Source organism: Lampetra planeri, chromosome 15, assembly GCF_965212315.1.
Source record: "Lampetra planeri chromosome 15, kcLamPlan1.2.h2, whole genome shotgun sequence".
Classification (NCBI taxonomy): Eukaryota; Metazoa; Chordata; class Hyperoartia; order Petromyzontiformes; family Petromyzontidae; genus Lampetra; species Lampetra planeri.
This window is the reverse complement of record NC_136121.1, coordinates 12931672-12953628: the sequence shown is the minus strand read 5'-3', so window position 1 is coordinate 12953628 and position 21957 is coordinate 12931672. Positions and strand designations below refer to the sequence as shown.

At 46.5% G+C, this 21957-nt stretch overlaps 2 protein-coding genes across 3 annotated transcripts in view; one reads left to right on the top strand and one right to left on the bottom strand.

The window, feature by feature from the left end:
- Positions 1 to 2439: 2439 nt before the first annotated feature.
- Positions 2440 to 15579, bottom strand: GATB (glutamyl-tRNA amidotransferase subunit B). Its single transcript, XM_078601132.1, has 13 exons — positions 15369 to 15579; positions 14313 to 14460; positions 12306 to 12419; positions 11372 to 11570; positions 10977 to 11099; positions 9284 to 9397; positions 8890 to 8974; positions 8753 to 8797; positions 7941 to 8142; positions 5579 to 5709; positions 5148 to 5226; positions 3226 to 3360; positions 2440 to 2804 (listed from the first exon to the last, which is right to left on the bottom strand). The coding sequence occupies exons 1-13, from the start codon at positions 15542 to 15544 to the stop codon at positions 2679 to 2681; spliced, it is 1677 nt and encodes a 558-aa protein (XP_078457258.1). The 5' UTR covers positions 15545 to 15579; the 3' UTR covers positions 2440 to 2678.
- A 4693-nt stretch (positions 15580 to 20272) lies between these two features.
- Positions 20273 to 21957, top strand: part of LOC144722755 (lysosomal dipeptide transporter MFSD1-like) — a 43248-nt gene continuing 41563 nt past the window's right edge. For both annotated transcript variants that reach the window (XR_013586088.1, XM_078601130.1), the window contains exon 1: positions 20273 to 20534. Coding sequence is in view for 1 of the 2 variants with exons in the window: in XM_078601130.1 (XP_078457256.1) it covers positions 20513 to 20534 (22 nt within the window). In the remaining variant the exon portion in view is untranslated. The remainder of the gene's footprint in view (positions 20535 to 21957) is intronic.

The window sequence follows — 21957 nt, the reverse complement described above, 5'->3', positions numbered from 1 at the left end:
TGGCTTAGTTCTTATGGGCGTGGCTAAGTGTTTGGGGGCGTGGTCTGGCCAGCTGTGGGCGGAGTCTGGGTTACGAGGGCGTTGATCCGCTGTTTTATTTAGGGCCAAGCAGTGATAACGGCCTCCCTGGTTCGCGCTGTCGCGTGCACACGCACGAATGATTACAAATCAAAAACTCTACACGTTATTCGATAGCAATGCCCCTCAAAAGGAAACACGTCGAATGTTTGTGCTGAGAGAAAAAAACATTGCCCGAAACGCCGCCCCGTTTCGTGCTGTGAATAAGGGTAATTGCCCGAAACGTCGCCCGATTATATATCTTCGCGTGTGGTCTGATTAATTATTGTTAGGCGTGGCTTGGTATGAGTATGCGCGTGGTGCCGAGGAATCGGATAACGATTCACGCCACGCGATTCTGTGCTGACGATCCGATTCTGTGTTGATCCCAATGTTGGTTGCGTGTGGCTTGCGAGCAGAACCCGACCGCTGATGAGACACGGGATGTCAAAACCGTGGCAGTGTGCTTGTGTTGAATAAATGCTGATGAAATTATGCACTCCCAGAGGGCCATGAGGCCGATGCGTTGTGTAAAAAATACTTAAGATTTAAAAAAATATATATTGAGATATACAGCACCATATTTTAAAGTATATGCATTCCCATTTTGTGGTCATATTAATTTAAATCTGCAAGGGTGTCTCGCGTACTCATCCGTGTTCAAGATATGTTGTACACAATTACAGCGCACATTTGACAAACGCCCAAAGCGTCAAACGGCTAGGAACAAACAGCACCATCAAAGCCGTGACCGCTGGAAGAGTCAATAAACACGTCCCTTGAATTCGACAAGTCGGTGGGACCGAATTCCACGTGCCACGCAGCGCTAGGGAACAAGCATAAGGGGCCGTCCATAAATGACGTCACGCGATTTTGGACGACTTTTGACCACCCCCTCACTCGTCACACGGCGTCACAAAAAGTCAGACCCCCCTAAAATATGACGTCACAAAGCTCTGCCCCCCCTCCCCCCCAAAACATATTTCCATTTTTAAAATAAAACCGCACATAAATAGAAACGAGATATTCTACAACACAAGATTTGGTGCATTGAGTGGTGAATTCAAAGCCGTGCCCACCACATGGGCACACAGCGCACGTGTTGCGTGTCATAAGATGCCCCCTGGTGATTCATTAGCTTCCGCGTGCACCTTCACCAATTAAAGGCTTACCATGCGATTAGCATTTTGACAAGTTGATCTGGCAGACAGCGGACACATTGCTGTCCTTCCCCGTCAACACCACACTGTCTGGCTGAATGGTAACTTTTCTCAGTAGCACCCAACATCGGCTGAGACCACTGTCCATGCAACTATGGGGCAAGTAGTGGTCCGAGCCGATGCTACATGTCCTGTACTCCAACACCTAAACCCTAAACCAAGGCTTGATTTATCACGAAATGTTTTCCAGGTGCCTGGTAGGCGGGAGTTGGTATGCATCGAGTAGGCACATCCATAGTAAGACGTTTCCGAGATGTGTTGTGCCGGGTGCATATTTTGTGGGCCATCGACCTGTAGGGAACCGGCTCAAATTAATCTCTGCTCTACCTAAACTGAATCATAAATCGCCAATCTTTAACTCGTAGATCATAACCCTTCGCAAAAAAAACAATGAAAGCATTGTCCCAATCACATTTAATCAAATGAAAGCAAAAACAATGGAATTGGAAAGGCCCACTTATGAGTCGGCACAACCAAAGGAAGGTTTGTGGATGAAAATTTGGTCTATTATTGGATTTTTAAAAAAATCTGCAGGGAAAGTAATGCCAGTGGACAGTCGTCTCTACCCTAATCAACCTCAGCAATATCGTAAAATACGATTCCATCTCCACAGCTGAAGAAAGTGTTAAAGACCTCACCGATTTCACACGATTGCTTCTAAACCAGTGCAACCAACCAATTTACATCTCAACATCGACCGTTGTCCTAATATTGTCACTCATCCTCACCCTGTCGTCACCCATGGGTGCCATTTCCATGACTGGTCACGACCATCAATGCCAGCCAATCCTTTAAATTAGTGTCATTTTCTTGCCAGAATCACTTTTCGTTTCTTAATCGTGAAACTGCTGCCGTGTGTTATGTCTCTATTGCTTTGATAATTCTTCGCGGAGGGCTGGGTGATTTGGCTAATACCGGCATACTGTTGTAAACAGCCCCTGTAGGACCCTTAATGTTTATGGGCAGATGGACTAGCAGGCCCTAATGTCCTCACTTAAGAACAGTGTCTTCTGTTGAGCTCTTTCATTCAAACAACACGGAAGGAGGGAAATTGGTTCTGAACCAAATAACCCATGAACTCTTGACAAGGAATATCAACGGTGAATCACAGTCGACAACACACTGCCAAAGCAACTGCAAAAAAATTATAAGAGCACGTAGGTCAATCTAAACATGTACCAGGACATACTTTATGAAAACATAAGGCAACTAGTACAGCAACAAAAAAATACATTGACATTTTTATTGGTATAACTTTGGAAATTGTGACTATTTACAACAAATACAACCTCTATTATGGAAAACACATTACTGTGAAAATATAAAGTAAGATAAGATACATCTCCATTTTTTACACTCAGGTGTCTATGGATGCTATTGAAGCGATGAATTATCACACCCTCAGCGCAGAATCTTCTCCAGGATCTGCCTGATCACCTTCGGGTCACCTTGACCCTTCAGCTCTCTCTGCACGAGTCCGATCAGCCTGTTCAGAACCTTCACGTTGCCATCTTTCACCAGCCCCACCTGCAGGGAGAGCACCGGTTAAGATCGCTGCTGTCCTCCTGCCACTGCATGTTGCATCACATGGCAATTGGTGACTGTGCAAGGGGGGGTGGGAGGGGGGGTGGGACAAAATGCCAGGTAAGAACTCATTGGCTCTCTGTAAGCTCCCCCTTAGATCTGAGGCATGGGCAAAAAATGGCCAAACTGTCAAGCCCCCCCCACACCCACACTTTTAGTCACACTGCATGGAAGTCACAAGCAGGATTCTCATACAAATTACTGTTAAGGCTCAGTGAGGCTTTGTTCTGTAAAGGACATTGGTAATTGCGCTGCTCTAATTCTAGATAAATAAAATACCCCACAACAGAAAAATACCCTGCATCTCAGCTCGGCTCCAAATGAACAGAGCCAATGAGCAGCTGAGAACTCTGCCCATTGGCACCTCTTTGGGGTGCGCGTCCATGACGGCCTGGCAGCAGGCCTCCAGCGGGGCTTGCTCCGACAACTGCCACAGGCCCCGCGTCTGTACCACCTCCGTGGGACTCTGGCCACGTGTGGTGCAGAGGTCGGCCAAGACCTTTGGGGAACACCAGGGAGGAAATGAAGGTTAGAGGAAAGGTATGGAGGGGAGTAGGGTTGGAAGTGGGTGCCAGAAAGTGGAAGACAGAGGACAGAGGCACTTTGTGTGTTCAGAGCTGCGAACAGCAAATACCAAAGCACCTGGAATGGGTCGTCAAATATCAGAAGCTAAGCGGGGATGACCATGGATAGTGCTTGGATAGGTGACCACCCTTCACAGATTGTGCCTATGGCTGCATGGCTACGTGGTGGGCGTCAGAGGGCAGTGCAGGAAAATTAATTGCGGTAGTCTACTTCTATGATCCCCGCTTACATGCTCCTGGTCTTCAGCAACCCGCACTGATCAGCGTGAGCTTCGGTCGAATAACCCCTATGACCCACATGGCATGAGGAGGCACCTCATCGAGCAGCGGATTGGCAAAAGGGCTTATCGTGCATGATCCAGGATCAACCCTGCTAAGCTTCCAATCGGTGACGAGATGGGGCAGACGCCGTGTGATGTGGTCATTGGCTCTTTGATTACACTGCATTTTTATCACGCCAATGCCTCTCGATATTGGCCCCATTATATTCAGTTTTGTGAATATAAACAAACACGTATTCTAACAATAAACAGACAAGCATCTGTTTCACCACATAAACGTAATAACTTCTTCTATCTGCCTATTATTCTGTTTAAACTAATACTGCTGGAAGACATTGGTCCAACGAGGCCCACAGATTTAACACTCTCAATTTTATTTTATTTCACGTGTTTAAACAGAACCTTGACCTTTATTTTGTATTCTATTACCCACAATCTGGAGCGGGGCAGTGATGCATTGTATTTTGAACCTGGCGACCCAAGTTCAGTTCCCGGTCAAGGCGAAAATCAGTGATGGGCGATGTCTGAATGGATCCCGGGGGGCTCCCCCCACCACCCCTTTACCAACCCGGTTGAACAAGCGTGGTGAAGTACGGTCATGAAGGACATGGCATGGAGGGGGGGGGGGGGTCCTTGGTCCACCATCGTATTTGACGAGAACATTTACTTAAAATCCACCACAACGGCATCTAAAAAACTTGTGTACATGTTTCAACAAGCAGCCACAAAGTGTCAAATTACGTGGAAACATCGCAACAACCAAAGCAGGAACGTCCCAGCTCTGCATCTGCAAATGCTCACACTGTGTACGGATCACAAGTGCACGACACGGCTAGCCCGACACACGAGCGCACAGTGTACAAAAGCACAGCCCTTTAGTCAATCCACTGCTGGATGAAGGCCTCCCCATGCCGTGTGGGTCTCGGGGATAATTTGACCATACTTCACCATGTTGGTCAGCGTGGGTTCAGTGAAGGGAGTATAATAGCTAGGTCATAGAAGTACAGTACAACAATGGACTTCACTGCACTGCCCTCTGCTGCCAATGACGTAGGACAGCCCCGCAGCCGCCTATGAAAACCTGGTGCATGTAGTAATCAATTACTCAAGGATTGTCCAGGCTCAAACCCGCGAAGCTTCCGAGATGTAACAAGCATAGGCACATTCCGGGTGACTGGTCGCAGTCGCGCAGGATACACCGTATTGAATGCATCGTCAGTCTAAAAACATTCAACAAATTCCTATTTCGGATTCCCGTTAAGGGGTTTTTTTGGCAGGTAATCTCTACGGAGCAAGAACATAGCCAAATCGAGCCGTTACTTGGCCTCTGTCCAATGTGACCATCTTTCTATTTTAAGGCAACGAACGATTCCCCTGCAGCTGCCGCCCCGCTGAGAGCAAAGAACCGGGCTAGAACTCACCAGCTTGCCTGTAGCCGGCGAAACGGACCCCTTCTCCACGAGGTCAAACAGTTCCCCCAAGGCCGCTGGCTCGACAGGGCTGTCACACAGAAGGCACCACATAGGGGGACATTAACCACACGCCGGCAGCCCAAGCGAGCTGTGTAGACACACGAGCTGTGTGGACAATCAGCTGGGTGGACAAGTGAGCTGTGTGGACAAGTGAGCTGTGTGGACAAGTGAGCTGTGTGGAGCAGTTGTGTAGACAAGTGAGTTGTGGACAAGCGAGCCCAAGAGGAGTTGGGTTTTAACTTTCTTCCGTCTTTGATCCACAACTCGCCCCACCACCCCCCCCCCCTCCAAGACGCCCCGGCGCTAAAATGTTCTTCGACTGTAAAAATGAGTTAGCTTAGAAATGAAAACGGCGCAATAAACCGGCCTCCAGCACGTACCTCTGGCCCACGGAGATGCCTCTCTCGTTAAGGTTGCCAAGGAGCTCGTTAATCACCCAGCCTATAACCTTCTTGGGCTCGCGGCGGTTTCCATCCACCACGGCCTCGAAGTACTCCACCAGCCCATCGTTCTGCGTGCGCGACACAAAATACAACCGTCACCAAAATGAGAACCCAGCCACGCTGTAACTCAACCGCGCAGATGGTTTTCTAGCCACAGCGTCAAGACATGAGACACGAGTCCTTTCAGCAAACTATAACACGCTTGAACACGATACGGCCGGCCGTACCGAGGTAGAACCTCACTCCAGATAAATTCTCTGGCTCTCTCTGCCCTCCAGCAACTGAAGATAAATGATTTACCAATGGCCCGGGTAGCACAATGCAACGTGGGACCGTGTGACTGAACTACTCTTTGGTTCTTTCGGTACAGTAACGTAGAAAGAGAAAATAATAAATTAAGTAATAGCATACGACGTTTCGATTGCAATACAAGCAATCGTCATCAGGTACAAATGAAAGAGAAAATAAAACCTAGTAAACTTAGAAATATAATGCAATACAACACAGATAGTCGGATAACATAACAGTCAACACCCGACCTGCTTGATTAGTTCTTCCAAAGATTGCAAAATTTAAGAGAGAGATTAAACACAGAACAGGAGACACATAGACAGACACGTAAGCCGAGAGAGATAACACAGAGACACACAGAGAGAGATAAACACATAGGCACGCAGACTGAAATCGACGCGATTGGTTCCTGCAGTGACTGGAGAGTACAATTGAAGATTTTCCTTGGGCTGAACTGAACCACACCTCGTGATGGTGGGTAAAAAACATAAATCGGACCTTACAATTTGGATTTCTATGAAGGCCGAACACGATCCCGTCTCAAGATGCCGTAAAGGAACCGTGAGCATATTAAATTTCGCGAGGGGGGCGGTCCGTTACAGGCAGAGGAAAAAAAAGGTCATGCGCGGTCAGCCTGGAAGTGGGGGGGGGGTCAACAGTGCAGTTGACGGGGGAAGGGAAATGTAAACCAAGTGAGACCCGAGGCGACTCAAGGACTCAGCAGGTGATGTGTTTGTCGGGGCCCGAATTTGTCGACACGCCGCACGTGCTGCTTCCGTAGAAAAACGGAAGTCGACTCCGTCAACTCCGGATACAACAGTCGCCACTGGACTAGTTTGCAAATGGCCACTGTATAAAGCATTGGTATTTAGCAAATGAGCACTGAGACACGTGTGATTTTATTATCAAGAGCAGTCAAATGTGCGCCCCAAGATCCTACCTTAAAATACCATATTTGAAATTCACCTGCAGCAAATTTAATGCAAATATTTACAAACAGCGGTCGTGCCGGAGCCTCGGGTCAACCTCACTGTCTAAGCCAGGGGTCGGCAACCAAAACAACAAGAGACATTATTTTCGAATTCGATCAAATCAAATTCTACATTTCAAGAGCCGCAATGCACGTGGTGAATACGAGACGGCGGCCCTTGCCAAGGGACGTCGCGAAGCAGCGGCCCTTAAAGAGCCACCGCCGACCCACTGGTCTAAGCAGTCGCATACTCAGAGGTAGCCAGGTGGCTCAGCGGTCACAGCACTGCGCTGCCACCACTGACATCCTGGGGTTCAAATCCAGGTCGCCACCTGTGATTCAACGGGCTACTCAAGTGTAGCGACGTGATGGTCTCAGCCCGACCGATGACTGTACACAACGAGAACTAGCGTTCAATTTGGTTCTCCACTTAATTTGGCAAACTTCTAGCACTGACTTAAAAAAAAAGTTTCATTCACATTTATTCTCAGTGGCCAGAGCAGGTGGGCAAGTGTTGCCTCATATTGCCTTCAAATACCTTAGTGGGCTCTGCCTGGTAGGATGGGGATGGTTTAGTTTTATTGGTATGTTTTTTTGGGTGATTTGTTTACCTTTCCTGTACTATCGTGTTTTAAAATTTGTTTGTTGTTGTAACGTTCTTACCCACCACTCACTGACATAGCTCATCGGATTCCTCCAGTATAAATAAATATTCCGATTCTGATTCTGGATGGACCAAAGGTCACTTGAAGGGATCTCAGAGGTAGCTCTGTGGTCTCTGCTTCCTTGGACCTTTCTCTACCGTGAAGGGTTGAAACGCTCTGCGAGAGATCTGAATGAATTCCCCATCGCACAACCGGGATGAACACTGCCAACAAAGATTGTCTCTCGATAATAAAACAAAGTTCTCATCATCCAGGGTTCTCACATGGCCTTGCAGGCAACCAAAACCGAACTGAGGAGCATGGGGGGCAAGAGGGGGGGTGGCAAAATCCATGAGGCTGCCCGGGCGGACGTGGGGTGACTACCGCGACGCACCACGAGTGTCGCGGCGTGCTCCGCCAGGATCCCGTAGCGTCGCACGAGGCGCTGGCGCCGGGCAGCCGGAAGCTCCGGGAGGGCCCTGCGCACGGCGTCCACGTTCACCGAGTGATCGTGGACCGAGTGATCGGCGGGCGCCCCCGCCATGGACGCGTCGTCCAGCAGGACGAGTGGCGGCAGGTTCGGCTCCGGCATGAAGCTGGGAGGGTGAAGAAAAGTTCGAGGGAACTGCGGTGACGCGACGACGACCCGTTCGGCTGGAAAGATCCATAAACAGTTTGGATATGCAGTGGTCATCTGACAAAAGGCGGTTTATTCGACACGCGCACTCCTTTTGTCAATCCACTGCTGAATGAGGGCCTTCCGCACCTCAGATTAGCAGGGTTGGTTACGTACGGTGCAAAATAAGTCCAACGTGCATACACGCACATGCATACTCCCTGCACAATGTCGGTCGTGCGGGCTGATTGGACATACTTTACCATGCTGGTCAGTGCGGGTTGGTGAAGGTGTAGAGAATGATGTTGGAGCATAGTGCAATACAATTTATTCTGCTGCACTGCCTTCTGCTGGCTACAACGTAGAGGCCTGCAGCAGCCTACAACACCTGTCTCTGGCCCTGTGGTCGCCCATCTATGTACTCACCAAGGTCAACCCTACTTCGCTTCTAAGATGCGATGAGATCCGGTGTATTTAGTCACAAGTGACCGGTGAGATATGAATGAGGTTCATGATTAATTGAAAAAAATGCAAGTATGTTACAGGTCCACAGTTGAGTGTTCAAGTTTGCCGATTTGTGGAATTCTTACCGATAGTCTTGCTTGGCTTCCTTGTCCCTCATTTGAACAGTTTTTCTAAAACAAATACAAAGAGTGCTTAGTATTTACACTGCATACCAAGTTACACTGTGAATTTGACACTGATAACTGGGTACTCCTCATCTTACCCTGTTTTGCTGTCAAATGATCTCGTTTCATTAAAAATTTCACCACCGTCATCCAACATTTGGATCTGTCTCTCAATTTCGTAATCTGTGGAAAAAAATAAAAACAGGATTGATTTTTAACAACAACCACTTATGCGAGTACACAGGGCTTAATCTCTCACCGAATATTTTCCGAATCGCTGGTAGGTTACAGTAGCTGAGGTGCCATGTGACTAACAGTCACAGCCATTGCGAGAGACGTAACTGGACGTCGTGTGTGCCAGGTGCAGAAACGTGTTGCGGGCAACTGACCCAAACAGACCTGGCTGAAACGAATCCCCAATTCTACGTTAACGACGGTGAAAAATCAAGCGGCTCAATTTAAATAGCCAGAAGGTGCGAGTGGAGACCACACCTATGGCTCTGGCAAGGAACTTGAGGCTGTTGATGTTCTTCACTTCTGTCCGGACACCGAGAGGGTCCCCGGGGAGGTGAACGGACACGTTGGCATCCACGCGCAGATGTCCCTCTGCAAGGTGACCGCAGCGCGAGTTGAATGCCGCCGCGCCTTAGACATCACGCTTCACAGACACCACGCCTCACAGACACCACGCCTCACAGACACCACGCCTCACAGACACCACGCCTTAGACATCACGCTTCACAGACACCACGCCTCACAGACACCGCGCCTCTCAGACACCACGCCTCACAGACACCACGCCTTAGACATCACGCTTCACAGACACCGCACGCCGCACAGGCACTGCGTGCTCGCCATCACCCAATGCGCATTTGGTGTTTTGCCACCAAATTTGTGGAACAGCTTACCTAGAAATGTGAGTGATGATGCACCCAGAAATCATCAAATTAAGATGAAATTAAAGACATTTTCAGAGTGTGTAAATGTCAAGTTTAGGTGGACACGGATGCAAATTTTAGCATTTCAAAATGTACATTTTGTGTATATTTGCCATATTGTATTCGTTCTGAATTCTGTCTACAATCACTTCCTCACCGAGTCATTACCTGAAAGCCCCTTTGCTCTGGCTCTTAAAGATGCACTGCACGTGCAGAGCAGTGTAAATAGTAAATGATGACGATAACAATGATTAAACACACGGGAGCATGGGGTCAAGAGGTCAGTCATCTGCATTGTGTACTCAACGCAGCATGGTTACAAATTTCAGCCAGTATCGCCGTCCATTCTTAGAGTTAATAATTAGGAACGGTTTATCAACAGCCATATACGTAATTAGAGGTGTGATCATTCACTCTCTTTCCCTACCAAGTGAATGAGGATGGGTTATATCAAGATTAATATTATTCATGCGGTTATAATGTATTTCTCTCCAGGCTAAATCACAATTGGGATAGTCATCAAGGTAGTTTGTCTCACCCTACATCAGTCCATACCTTAAACCGAGTTCAGCTACTTAATAGATGAAACATGTATGAAACAAAAGACCTCTTCCACTGAACAAAATGTATTTCATAGGATAAAGAGGGCAGGCATAGTAGTATTTGATAGTGTTTAGTTTTTTCCACAATTTCATTGAAAGCATGTTTGCTTGTCAACGGAAGGGAAACCTTTCCTAAACCCAGCCTGTTCATTCGCTTAGGTGTTCTCAAAAGTTTCCATCATCCGATTTGTGTTTTTTTTCTTCTTCTTGAGTACGGACATCGGTTCAGGAGCTAATAGACAATGTTGAGGTCTGCCAATGTTGAGGTTTATAGTTTGGGTTGTATGCCCACAATCACACTACTGTGGCTTGTCTTGAAAATGTCATTCATGAGGGTGATGTGCGCATCAGGCTGTTGATGTTCTGAGAGATGGCAACGTGTTATGTGTTACCATGTTTCCTTCAACACAACTCATACCGTCATCTAGGCAAAATGGACATCATTAAATTAAATCTATTTCTCATCATTTCCGTAAACAATTGACGTACATCCGGCAGGAGGCTAACGAGTCTGCCAGCACCATGATGATGATAATCATTTCATTTATTCGTGAACTTTACTTCTAACCACGTTAGTACCTACTGCGACAAGTCTCTTTTGCAAAGAGGAAACTCTATCTGTGTCTCGCTGTGTCTCTCACGCACCGGCCATGATGGCCTGGCAGGTGCCCAGTGCCTGCAGGATGAGCTGAAGCTCGCGGACGGCGGTGGCCGCCTCCAGCCCACAGCTCATGTCGGGCTCCATCACGATCTCCATGAGGCCCACCCCTGTCGCAACGCCACAAAGACAATGAGGAAGGTCACTCAAGGCATTTTATCCGCACTTCCGATTAACGGCTGGCTGCGTACGGTGATAAAGAAGTTCAACATACACAGATACAACAGCCACATTGTGAGAGTGCAATATACAAAATATAAACTCCTACATTTTCACACATTGTCGAGAGGACTTTAGAGTGCTGCTCTCAAGCGAACGACTGAAACCGCCGCCTCGAGTGGAGGCCCACAGTAGTGACGGCAAGCGAGGGGCCTCTTGTTACCGGCACGGTTGAGGTCTATGAGCGAGCGGTGCCTGGCATCGTCGTGCAGCGACTTCCCGCTGTCCTGCTCCAGCTGAATCTGCTTGATGCGCACCTCACGCTCCTCTGCCTCGCTCCGCCGGTTGCCGTGGAACAGCTGGTAGCGCAGCGCCCCTCCCTCGGCTATCGGCAGCCGCTGCTGCGTGATCTGATAGCCGGCCTGTCGGTCAGAGACACCCGTGCGTTGAGCTTTGGCGCGGGGGTTTTCGCAGCCTCCTCGTAATCCACGTTCGGTCCTCTGGATTAGGCCCCGTGTCCGGCGTTTCCTCTCGCAAGCTTTCGCGACGGACAACTGCGGGCACCTTTGGAAGGCGAGGTGAGGAATTTCACCTGCTCTCCAATGAGAGACAACAGAAAAGGGTGCGAGACTCGGCGAGATTCCTCCATTTAACTCCTGAGGATGCCCCGCAGTGTAGCGCGTGGCGAAAGCCTGAGAAGAAACGCTCAACTCGCGGCTAAACTCAGAAGAACACGCTCAGATCGTGCTTTCCGTTAGGACCCCGTTAGAGAGATGCATCTCTCTTTCCAGGGAGAACCGGGATTAGATAAAATATTAAATTAAATTAGTTAATTTACAAATCTTCATCAATCCACTGCTGGATCAGGGCCATATCAAGCCGTTGATAGGCAGCTACAGCAGCTCACAGCACCTGCTTTATACACCAGTCTCACCCATGACCCGATTGTGTACATTCCGGGTGATTTGGTCACAAACATCAAAACCAACTGCGACCCCGCAGAGCAGAGGCACAGCAAAACTGCCCATCGCCATGCGAACGTGTGACGTACTATGTGTCGATGCTGTAACGGCAGACAATAAAGAGACATGTAGCTTTAAAAAATATATATTGAAGTTTTATTGCGGAAGGGGCCAGCAAGGCCAAGCCTTACGTACTGGGAGGTCAGAGTAGAAGTAATGCTTTCTGTCAAATTCCGAGTGCATGTTGATGCGGCAGCCAAGCGCGAACGCGGTGAGGACTGCAGCCTCCACGCAGCGCTTGTTCAGGACCTTTTGAAAGGGGGTGCACACACACAGACACCAAAACACACAATATGGTTATAAATATTAGGACACAGTGCATAAACAGAGGCGCGCAACAAATTGTTGGACCGATAGCAACTTTAACACCTTTTTTTCCAAAGGTTATTTCACCTGATAGCCTATGTAACATACAAGCTTTTTTATAATGAAGTAAAAGCCCGATATAATGTGGGCGTCAGGGAACATGAATAACACTCTTTGTATCTCGGTATCTATGTGTGCGTCTGTGACCCGCGGTATATCCAAATATGTGGTGTAATGAGCTGTGTTATTTTTCGATTTAAAGCTTTCGTGACTGCAGGGATTCATCTTCTTGGTTCTTTCGGTAAGGTCACGTAGAAGGAAAATAATAAAATAATAAAATTCAACATAATAAAATACAATTCTCTAAACACTAAACTGTTCTTTCATTCAGACGCTGTCTTTCCGACAGACCTGTTCTTCACCTGAGGACGGCTGCTTGCGTTGTGGCCGAAACGTCGTGAGAATTGTATTTTATTATTTTTTACTTTTATTTTATTATTTCCCTTCTACGTGACTTTACCGAAAGAACCAAGAAGAGCCGTGTTATATTGGGCTTTTACTGTAATACTGGAAATCAATTGTATTCCTGTGACCATGATCTTATCTGAAAGAAGCTAAGTAGGGCTGAGCCAGACAAGCACTTGAAAAAAAACTGGTTATTAGAGGCTGTGTGGAAAATTAACTTGGACTAGGTTTTAAACTATAATTTTAAATGTAAACCTAATTTAGTTGACTTAATAACAGTCTAAATTAAACACTAAACTGTTCTTTCAGCCTATCTTTCCCTTGGTCTTCTCTAAGGAATTGCTTCGCAAGACATCTCATTCGCATTGCGTAACAGAGCTTTGAATGACCTAAAGGCCAGGTACTGTAATTTTCGAGGAACATTCTAATACTAATGACATTTATTTATCCAGGAAAATCTCATGGTCAATTACATTATTTGGCATTTGGTAGGAAACCAGAGCAAGGTACCTTGAAAATGTCCTCACAAATTAGGAGAAATACTCAATACTGCCATCTTCTGACAAACCAACAACATTGACAAACGCTGCTGTGTGACCCATCCAGGTACTGACCAGGTTAAAGACTGCTTAGCGTCCAACATCTGATAAGATTGTGTGCATACCAACCATGGCTGTAAATGGCTACAATTCATGCCTGCTGCTTGTGTTTCTTGTGAAAAGCAATATGAAAAAAAAATACAATTTCCCTTCTAATTTTGCTCTGAACGTGATTGGTGTCACATCATGAGACAAAGCAACCACTTGGAATGCTCGCAGAGCAGTGCAACCCTTCATGTTAGAGAACAGTCAATGGAAGCGACATCACAAAACTTCATCCGAGATCCCTTCAAGTGGACTGTCTGGTGCACACAGTAGGAAGCAGCACTGTCCCCCCTTGCCCTCTCGCTAAAGTGAGCAACATTCGTCCCATGACAGTCAAAACTATACATTTTTAAAATTCATAGCTTCAGTAATCTGTGGGGTTTATGCACATTGACACATTTTTACAAATTAAGCGCAGTCCCAAATTGAATGTTACGGCAGTTCTTTGCAATCACTGATGACCAGGCTGAGATCAGTTCCACCTGAAGACGGAGATCGGTCCCACCTGAAGATGGAGACTTGTGTTGCCTCCGAAACGTCGTGATTTATTTATTTATACCTACGTGACTTTACCGAAAAAACCTAAGAGTATGAATCCTTGCAGTCACGAAAGCTTCAAATCTAGAACCATAAACCTGCTCTACTCGAGACCCACAGAAGGTTGCCCAGATCCAAACACGCTGCCCAGCCCACCTAGGCGACGCGTGGTATTTAACGCAAGACTCACAGGCAAGGTGCCAGGCAAGCTGGCATCAAAGTGTGAGACGAGAGAGTTGGGCGCGGCGTGGAACTTGACGCCGGCACCTGAGAAGAGCTTGGAGTGCGAGTGAATTTGAGCGTGCACCTCCAGTCCCACCACGCTGCGCCATTGCGCCCTGCAACACCAACAAGATGCGATGAGTTCAACCCCCGAATGAAGCTTGGAAAGCTGATGGGAGTTCAAGAGAACTCACAAACAACTTGTGAAAGACCCAACGCGGAAGATCGCTGGCTTTGACTTTCCACGAAGCTCGTGGTCCACGCTAAACCGCATCCGAACAAACCATAGCGGACACAAGCTACTGTCTGTATTATGTTGAACTTCTTTAGCACCGTACGTAGCCCATCACCGCATTGGCAAGGCTTAACACGTATCTGTTTATATGCACAGGCATGTGAACGAAATAAAAAAAGATCACACTTCTGTAAACGGGAAAGGTCGCGTAACAACGGCAGCAGTTAAACCAACGCACAATTTCCGTAAATGCCCATATACGTAGGCGATGAATGAGGTTCGTGTGGCCGGCTCGGCGAACTCCGTTTGAGGTGCAGTCGAAGTGCAGGCGACCCAAACAAATTACCGAGCAGACTAAAGCGTAGCCCTGCTCAATCATCGTGGTGTGGTGCTCTTTTCACAACCGCGATACCAGTGATGCAAACGCCACGTTCCGATGGCAGGAGCCTTGCTATCCACGAACCAACGGGCGTGGCTACAGTCCCTGCAATTGCGAGTAAAGAACCCGATTTGGGTTTAGGGTGCTGGGGTTAGGCTTCGGATTCATGGGTTGTGGATCAGGGTTACGGGCGAAGGTCCGGGGTGAGGGTTTAAGGGTTAGGAGGGATTTGGACAGTCGTGCTTAAGAACAATATCTCTGCCCGCGTGCATGCAGTCTCGGCCTCTAACAGGCACCGCGTGCTTTGAATGCGCAGCGATGCCAAGGGCAGGGGACGGTGAGGCAATGTCGGGGGGGGGGGGGGTCATGGTAAATCTCACGGCAATTGTAAGCGCCGGACATCCCGCTACCTTCCAGTCTGGGCGTCGGCGGGCTTCCGTTTCGCGACAGCGGGGTCGTGTTTGCGCCGGGCATTCGCGACAGCCGAGGGGGCGGCAGCGCCGCGTCCCAGCGAGCGGAGCGGCCGCAGGGACCCCGCGGCGAACCCCGAGGAGAGCCCGAAGCATGCGGTGATGGGCGCAGCCATCTTGGCACGGCGCGCACCACGTGACCGCGCTTAGACCCACGCGGCTTCCGTATGACCATACATAGGCGCAAGCGATATGTTCAGACCGCGCTTTGTATTTATTAAAGATTACTTTTTTTATTTAGCTGTAGAGTACTTTATTTCCTAATTGTTATTTATTGTATTATTTTATTCTGTTATTTGATTAATCTAGAACAGAATGGGTTTGTCTGTTAATCAGTGGTTACGAATAGGTAAACGATTTTTTTCTATGGCTATTTAAAATCGATTCGTAAGACAAACATTTAACACGTAGAAGGCTTTCGCGACCAATATCATCCATAATAGAGGGTTTTTTTGGTTAGATCGCGTAAATATATAAATGTGTCGTTAAACCCTCCACCACCCGACACAGCCAATTAGTAAGGTTTCTCACGTAAACAGAACGTGCCCATTCGCTACTAGTGTCGTGACGTGTATGAGGTGGCAAGGGGGGGGGGCAAAATGGGTGAGAGGGACACGTGATGTAGGCGCCAGAGTCTTCTGGAAGGATCTGGAAGGGGGTGTGGCCAAGGGCGTGGCCAAGGGCGGAGCCCGGCTCGGCCATGCAGCAGCCCAAAAAGGCCAAGTCCTGAGCCCCAATCGGGGCTGTCCCTGGGGAATGAAATTCGCCTGCCACGTCTTCGATCTTTGGGCTTCGCGCAAGACATCGGGGGCCAGGCAGCGTGTGAGCTGAACTAGCTGGCTATATAGTATTCCGTGGGAGGTAGTTACCACATTGGGTCCGGAATAAACGTGTTGCCTCCAAGTTCGAGTGTGTGCCTCAGTGGAACCCACTACACTAGTACAGCACTAATCGGTGTGTTGGAGAGCCAAGCCACAATATTTACTATCTGAGTACGACGTTTCGCCAGTAATTGCAACTAGCTTAGTCAGGCGACAGCCAAACTTGGCTGTTTCCTCGTGGAAGACAAACATTGTTAACAATTCTAATTCCCATCGGGCCCCATGGTGTAAAAGTGCAGTGTCCTGGCTGCTATATAAGTGCTATGAAGGAGGGTCATTGGCCGAAACATCGACCCGGTGATGGTTTTGTTTATGTTTTTAGGCTGAGCGCACGCAGCAAGGTTCTCCCTTCTGATACGGCATAGCCGGGTAACTGGCTAAACGGGATGATCCGTGTGACAACGAAAATACACTTCGAGAATTTGTTCCTCTGTTTCTACTCAATGTTGGCATTTCGCAAATATATTCACGAGCTAAATGTATATCTGTATCTGCTATGCACGAGAGAACTTAACGAGATACACAGTGTTGTGAATATTCATCTCTGTTTTAAATAAACCCTAATGTATTCAATTAAATGCAGTTCACGAGACATCTTTACCACCCTGTGCTTAATGGTAGGTTTTTACCCTTTTAACTGGTACAAAACTGACACCTTTATTCAAGGCATCATGTTTGCAATGACCACAACACAAGTAGTCAATAAAGCAAACAAAAAGAAGCAACTCTGATAAGGATAATAATATGCACTGTCCTTGAAGTTGATTGGCTCACACCCGAGACGGCTTTCTTTAGAGCCTAGTCCCCATTGGTGTAGGGCCAGATGACACCAGAAGGCGTACAACTCAAAAACAGTGCAATATCAGAGTATTGAGAGTTCGGGGTAAACATTTACACTATGAGATCTCTTTTACCAGTGGCAAAATATAATGGTAGGTTTTTACCCTTTTAACTGGTACAAAACTGACACCTTTATTCAAGGCATCATGTTTGCAATGACCACAACACAAGTAGTCAATAAAGCAAACAAAAAGAAGCAACTCTGATAAGGATAATAATATGCACTGTCCTTGAAGTTGATTGGCTCACACCCGAGACGGCTTTCTTTAGAGCCTAGTCCCCATTGGTGTAGGGCCAGATGACACCAGAAGGCGTACAACTCAAAAACAGTGCAATATCAGAGTATTGAGAGTTCGGGGTAAACATTTACACTATGAGATCTCTTTTACCAGTGGCAAAATAGAAAGCCGTCTCGGGTGTGAGCCAATCAACTTCAAGGACAGTGCATATTATTATCCTTATCAGAGTTGCTTCTTTTTGTTTGCTTTATTGACTACTTGTGTTGTGGTCATTGCAAACATGATGCCTTGAATAAAGGTGTCAGTTTTGTACCAGTTAAAAGGGTAAAAACCTACCATTATATTTTGCCACTGGTAAAAGAGATCTCATAGTGTAAATGTTTACCCCGAACTCTCAATACTCTGATATTGCACTGTTTTTGAGTTGTACGCCTTCTGGTGTCATCTGGCCCTACACCAATGGGGACTAGGCTCTAAAGAAAGCCGTCTCGGGTGTGAGCCAATCAACTTCAAGGACAGTGCATATTATTATCCTTATCAGAGTTGCTTCTTTTTGTTTGCTTTATTGACTACTTGTGTTGTGGTCATTGCAAACATGATGCCTTGAATAAAGGTGTCAGTTTTGTACCAGTTAAAAGGGTAAAAACCTACCATTATATTTTGCCACTGGTAAAAGAGATCTCATAGTGTAAATGTTCACCCTGTGCTTGTTATTTTGGTGAAAGGGTGAACCTGGGAGCTTTTTGCCGGTATCAAAGTATGAAAAAATAGGGTTTACGCTTTCTGGCAAACGAACAGATGTTAAGATGTTCAAACAACAAATATATATATATCTTTTTAAAGTAATCACGTGAATTACGTGCATGTACGTGTGGTTAATGCTGACTCGATTCCTAGAAAAAAGTATATATTTGGTCTTCTTGGTTCTTTCGGTAAAGTCACGTAGAATAGAAATAATAAAATAATAAAAATAAAACATAATAAAATAATTTATAATTCTTATTTTATTATTTCCATTCTACGTGACTTTACCGAAAGAACCAAGAAGATGAATCCCTGCAGTCACGAAAGCTTTAAATCGAAATTTATATATTTGGTGTTTGAACATCTTAACACCTGTTTTATTGCCAGAAAGGGTAACCCCTAGTTTTCATAGAGTGAACATGTTTTCAAGTGAATGGATATTGAGAAAATCACAGTCCATTAATTCAAATGCGCCCCCTACTGATCACACACGAAGGAAAGGCTGTTTTTAGAGCTTCTGTCATGGGTAAAATCAGTCGGACATCTCCGGGGTCTGAGCTCCGGAAAATATTTCCAACCGATTTGTGATGAGATGAGTTGTAATACTGGTTTCATGATTCGTCATCTCCTGTTGGGCTGTGAATGTCTATTGTATGTTCATGGTCTCCACGGCTTTGTGTTGAGATGAGTTGTAATACTGGTTTCATGATTCGTCATCTCCTGTTGGGCTGTGAATGTCTATTGTATGTTCATGGTCTCCACGGCTTTGTGTTGAGATGAGTTGTAATACTGGTTTCATGATTCGTAATCTCCTGTTGGGCTGTGAATGTCTATTGTATGTTCATGGTTGTGGGTCGAGATTAGTTGTAATACTGGTTTGTGAGACTGATCAATAAAATAATTTTGTGATATGGCGGTTGTTTTACGTATAGACTGGTCCCCATCAAAGGAATGTGGAATTTACACCACCACATCGCTCGTTTTAACAGAGAAACCCACTGTATCTCACACGTATATTGACTGGATCCCTACGTGTTTAGGCTTTGGCACAGTGAAACTACGAAACAGACGCTACCCAAGACTCAAGAGGGTTATTAATGTCCAACTGGCTCCTGAAAGGTCTCATCAGACGTCTACCCAACATCCCAAACGCGTATGAAAAATAAGAATAGGTTTTACCCTTTCTGGCAATAAAACAGGCGTTAAGATATTTAAACACCAAACATAAAACCTTCTGCAAGGGATCGTGTCTGCAGTAACCACAGGTACTTGTGGTGAACATGCAAACAAAACCATGCTCTCATAATATATGATGATTGGCCTAGTCTCACCAGTGTCAGACCAGAGTACGCCCAAAGGCGAACAGTTTTGTTTTCATGTTTACCACAAGTGCGTGCGGTTAATGCAGATTTGATTCCTTGCAACAGGAATCTATTTGGTGTTTGAACATCTCTTAACATCTTACTCTTTGGTTTTTTCAGTAAAGTCACGTAGTTAAAAAATTAAATTAAAATAAATGAAAAAACAACTTAATTAAATCACGACGTTTCGGAGGCTGTGACGGTTCCACCTGAAGAGTGATACAGTAATTTTCCACCCAAAGACGGAAGCTTGTGTTGCCTCTGAAACGTCGTAATTTAATTCAGTTGTTTTTTCATTTATTTTTATTAAAAATTTGAACTACGTGACTTTACCGAAAAAACAAAAGAGTATGAATCCTTGCAGCCACGAAAACTTCAAATCTAGCTTAACATCTGTTTTATTGCCAGAAAGGGCAAACCCTACTTTTATATTTCATACTTTGATACTGGAAAAAAGGTGCCAAGCGCGTGTGCGACTCATGAGAGAAGAGGCAAAAATCCGTCTCAATTTTCAGGAAATGGTGAAGACAACAGCACGACGCCATAATGGACCGGCTCATGAGCCAGCACTTAATGACCCTGCAAACCCGATGGCATTCAACTTTTTAAAAAACGCAAACGATATACACATTTCAGGAGAAGGGGAGACGGGGGCAGTGACATAACTGTGGGAGTTGGTGGGTGAGCTGCTGGCTGCTTAGTGAGGCATTCAGACGGGGGAGGTTGGCTGCGTTTTTTGGGCGGGGGAGATGGAGGGGGGGGGCACAGTAAATAAGCAACAAACAAGGAGGCGAGATATACGGGATCCCACAAACACGCAGAAAGGTCACCGAGTTTGTATACGCGCGGCACGCACGACTGGAGGGGCAGCGACCACCCTCCGAGGCTCACTCGGCCGTGCATTGGGCGGTGTGCGGAGAACACGTGGAGAACAAACGATTGCGGGTGCCTTCGTGGGAGTCAGTATCGGCCAACGGAGGGGGCTTTCTCGGAGTTTGCTCGCTCGAAGAAGACGTACGATGTGCATCGACGCCCGAGATGGTAAGTGGACCGCCGCTGTCTCCCATTGTTAATGCAAGACGCTAACGATGGAAGTGAAGGCCCTGTCGCTGATCCGAAGACCCTCCGGCTGATGCCCGGTATATTGCAGAAGGTGAGCCTTTCATTATTTCCAGGATAGAAGCAATAATGTAAGCAATGATTTAGGCAGCAAGGGATTTATTTAAATTTTGACTTTACTTTCGTGACTGCAGGAATTAATATTCTATGGTTCTTTCGCTAAAAAACCATCGAATATGGATGTATTTAAGTCAAGCTGCTCGTTCCCCCGTCATTATCTTCATCAGCCATGATCTACTCACGGCTGGATGCAGTCTTCCCCACGAAGTTACCTTCCATCACGATCTCACGAAGCAACCATCCACGTCGCTCTTGCCGGCGGGGTGTGCTCGCCACTCCATCTCCACACTGCTCGGTCTCTTGGGCGTTGTCCCCTCCGTTTGGCTGCCGTTCGGTCATCGGTCTCGACTAAGGCCGTAGCCATGGAGTCAACATTGGGGGGAACAAATCTTCCAGGGTGTCTGGGAGTCCCAACCCAGAAAAAAATATCTAAATTTGAAAACGAATTTCCTGCCTAAAATATTTTTTTAAAAATCACTAACAATGTCTAATAGTGTATTGTATTACATTGCTCTGTTTTTACTTTTTTACCATTTCTTGTTTCATTGTATGTAATGCCAGAGATTAGGGATTAATAAAGTACAACCATAGCCACAATCATATAACCAGAAATCTATGTATTTATTTCTATGAAGACAAGTCCAGATATTGTGGCCAAGGTTTAGCAAATTGTTATTTTTATTTACATAGCATAGAAATCATTGTCAACGCCTGCCTGGAATTTTCTCCAGGTGGTCTCCAGAGCCCGGAGGAGGCTAATTTCTTATGGTATCGTTGCAAATTCTCAGAAGTGTAAAGAACACATTTTTTGAAGCACCCTGCATTTTACGGATTTTCTCCGGTTTGAACCGCAGCACGGCTAATTATCAAGCCCACGGCAACATGAGTGTTAACAACCCACATCGGGTGCACATTTATTATACCGCGAGTCAGGCAAGATGACAACGCTGTCGCCAAAGTACCTCCCCCCCCTCCCAGCAACACCGGGAGTTGTTTTCCAAACGTTATTTGGAGGTTGCTGCTCCTACTGCATCGGCAGTGGTGCACACGCCGATTATATATTTGTTTTCTTTTACACGCGGTGTTGTTGACGAGTGTGAGTTACGTATTTTCGAAACCTTGGACTGGAGAAACAAAGGCCATGGAATGTAAACGGAGAGAAGATTGTAGAACAATCCCGGATTTGCTGAACACATAACCGTTATCCGTCCAATGGGAACTAACTGCGGGATATGTAAAATAACTCGATGAAGAAGGCTGAATAGTAGTTGGGCTGCAGATGAAT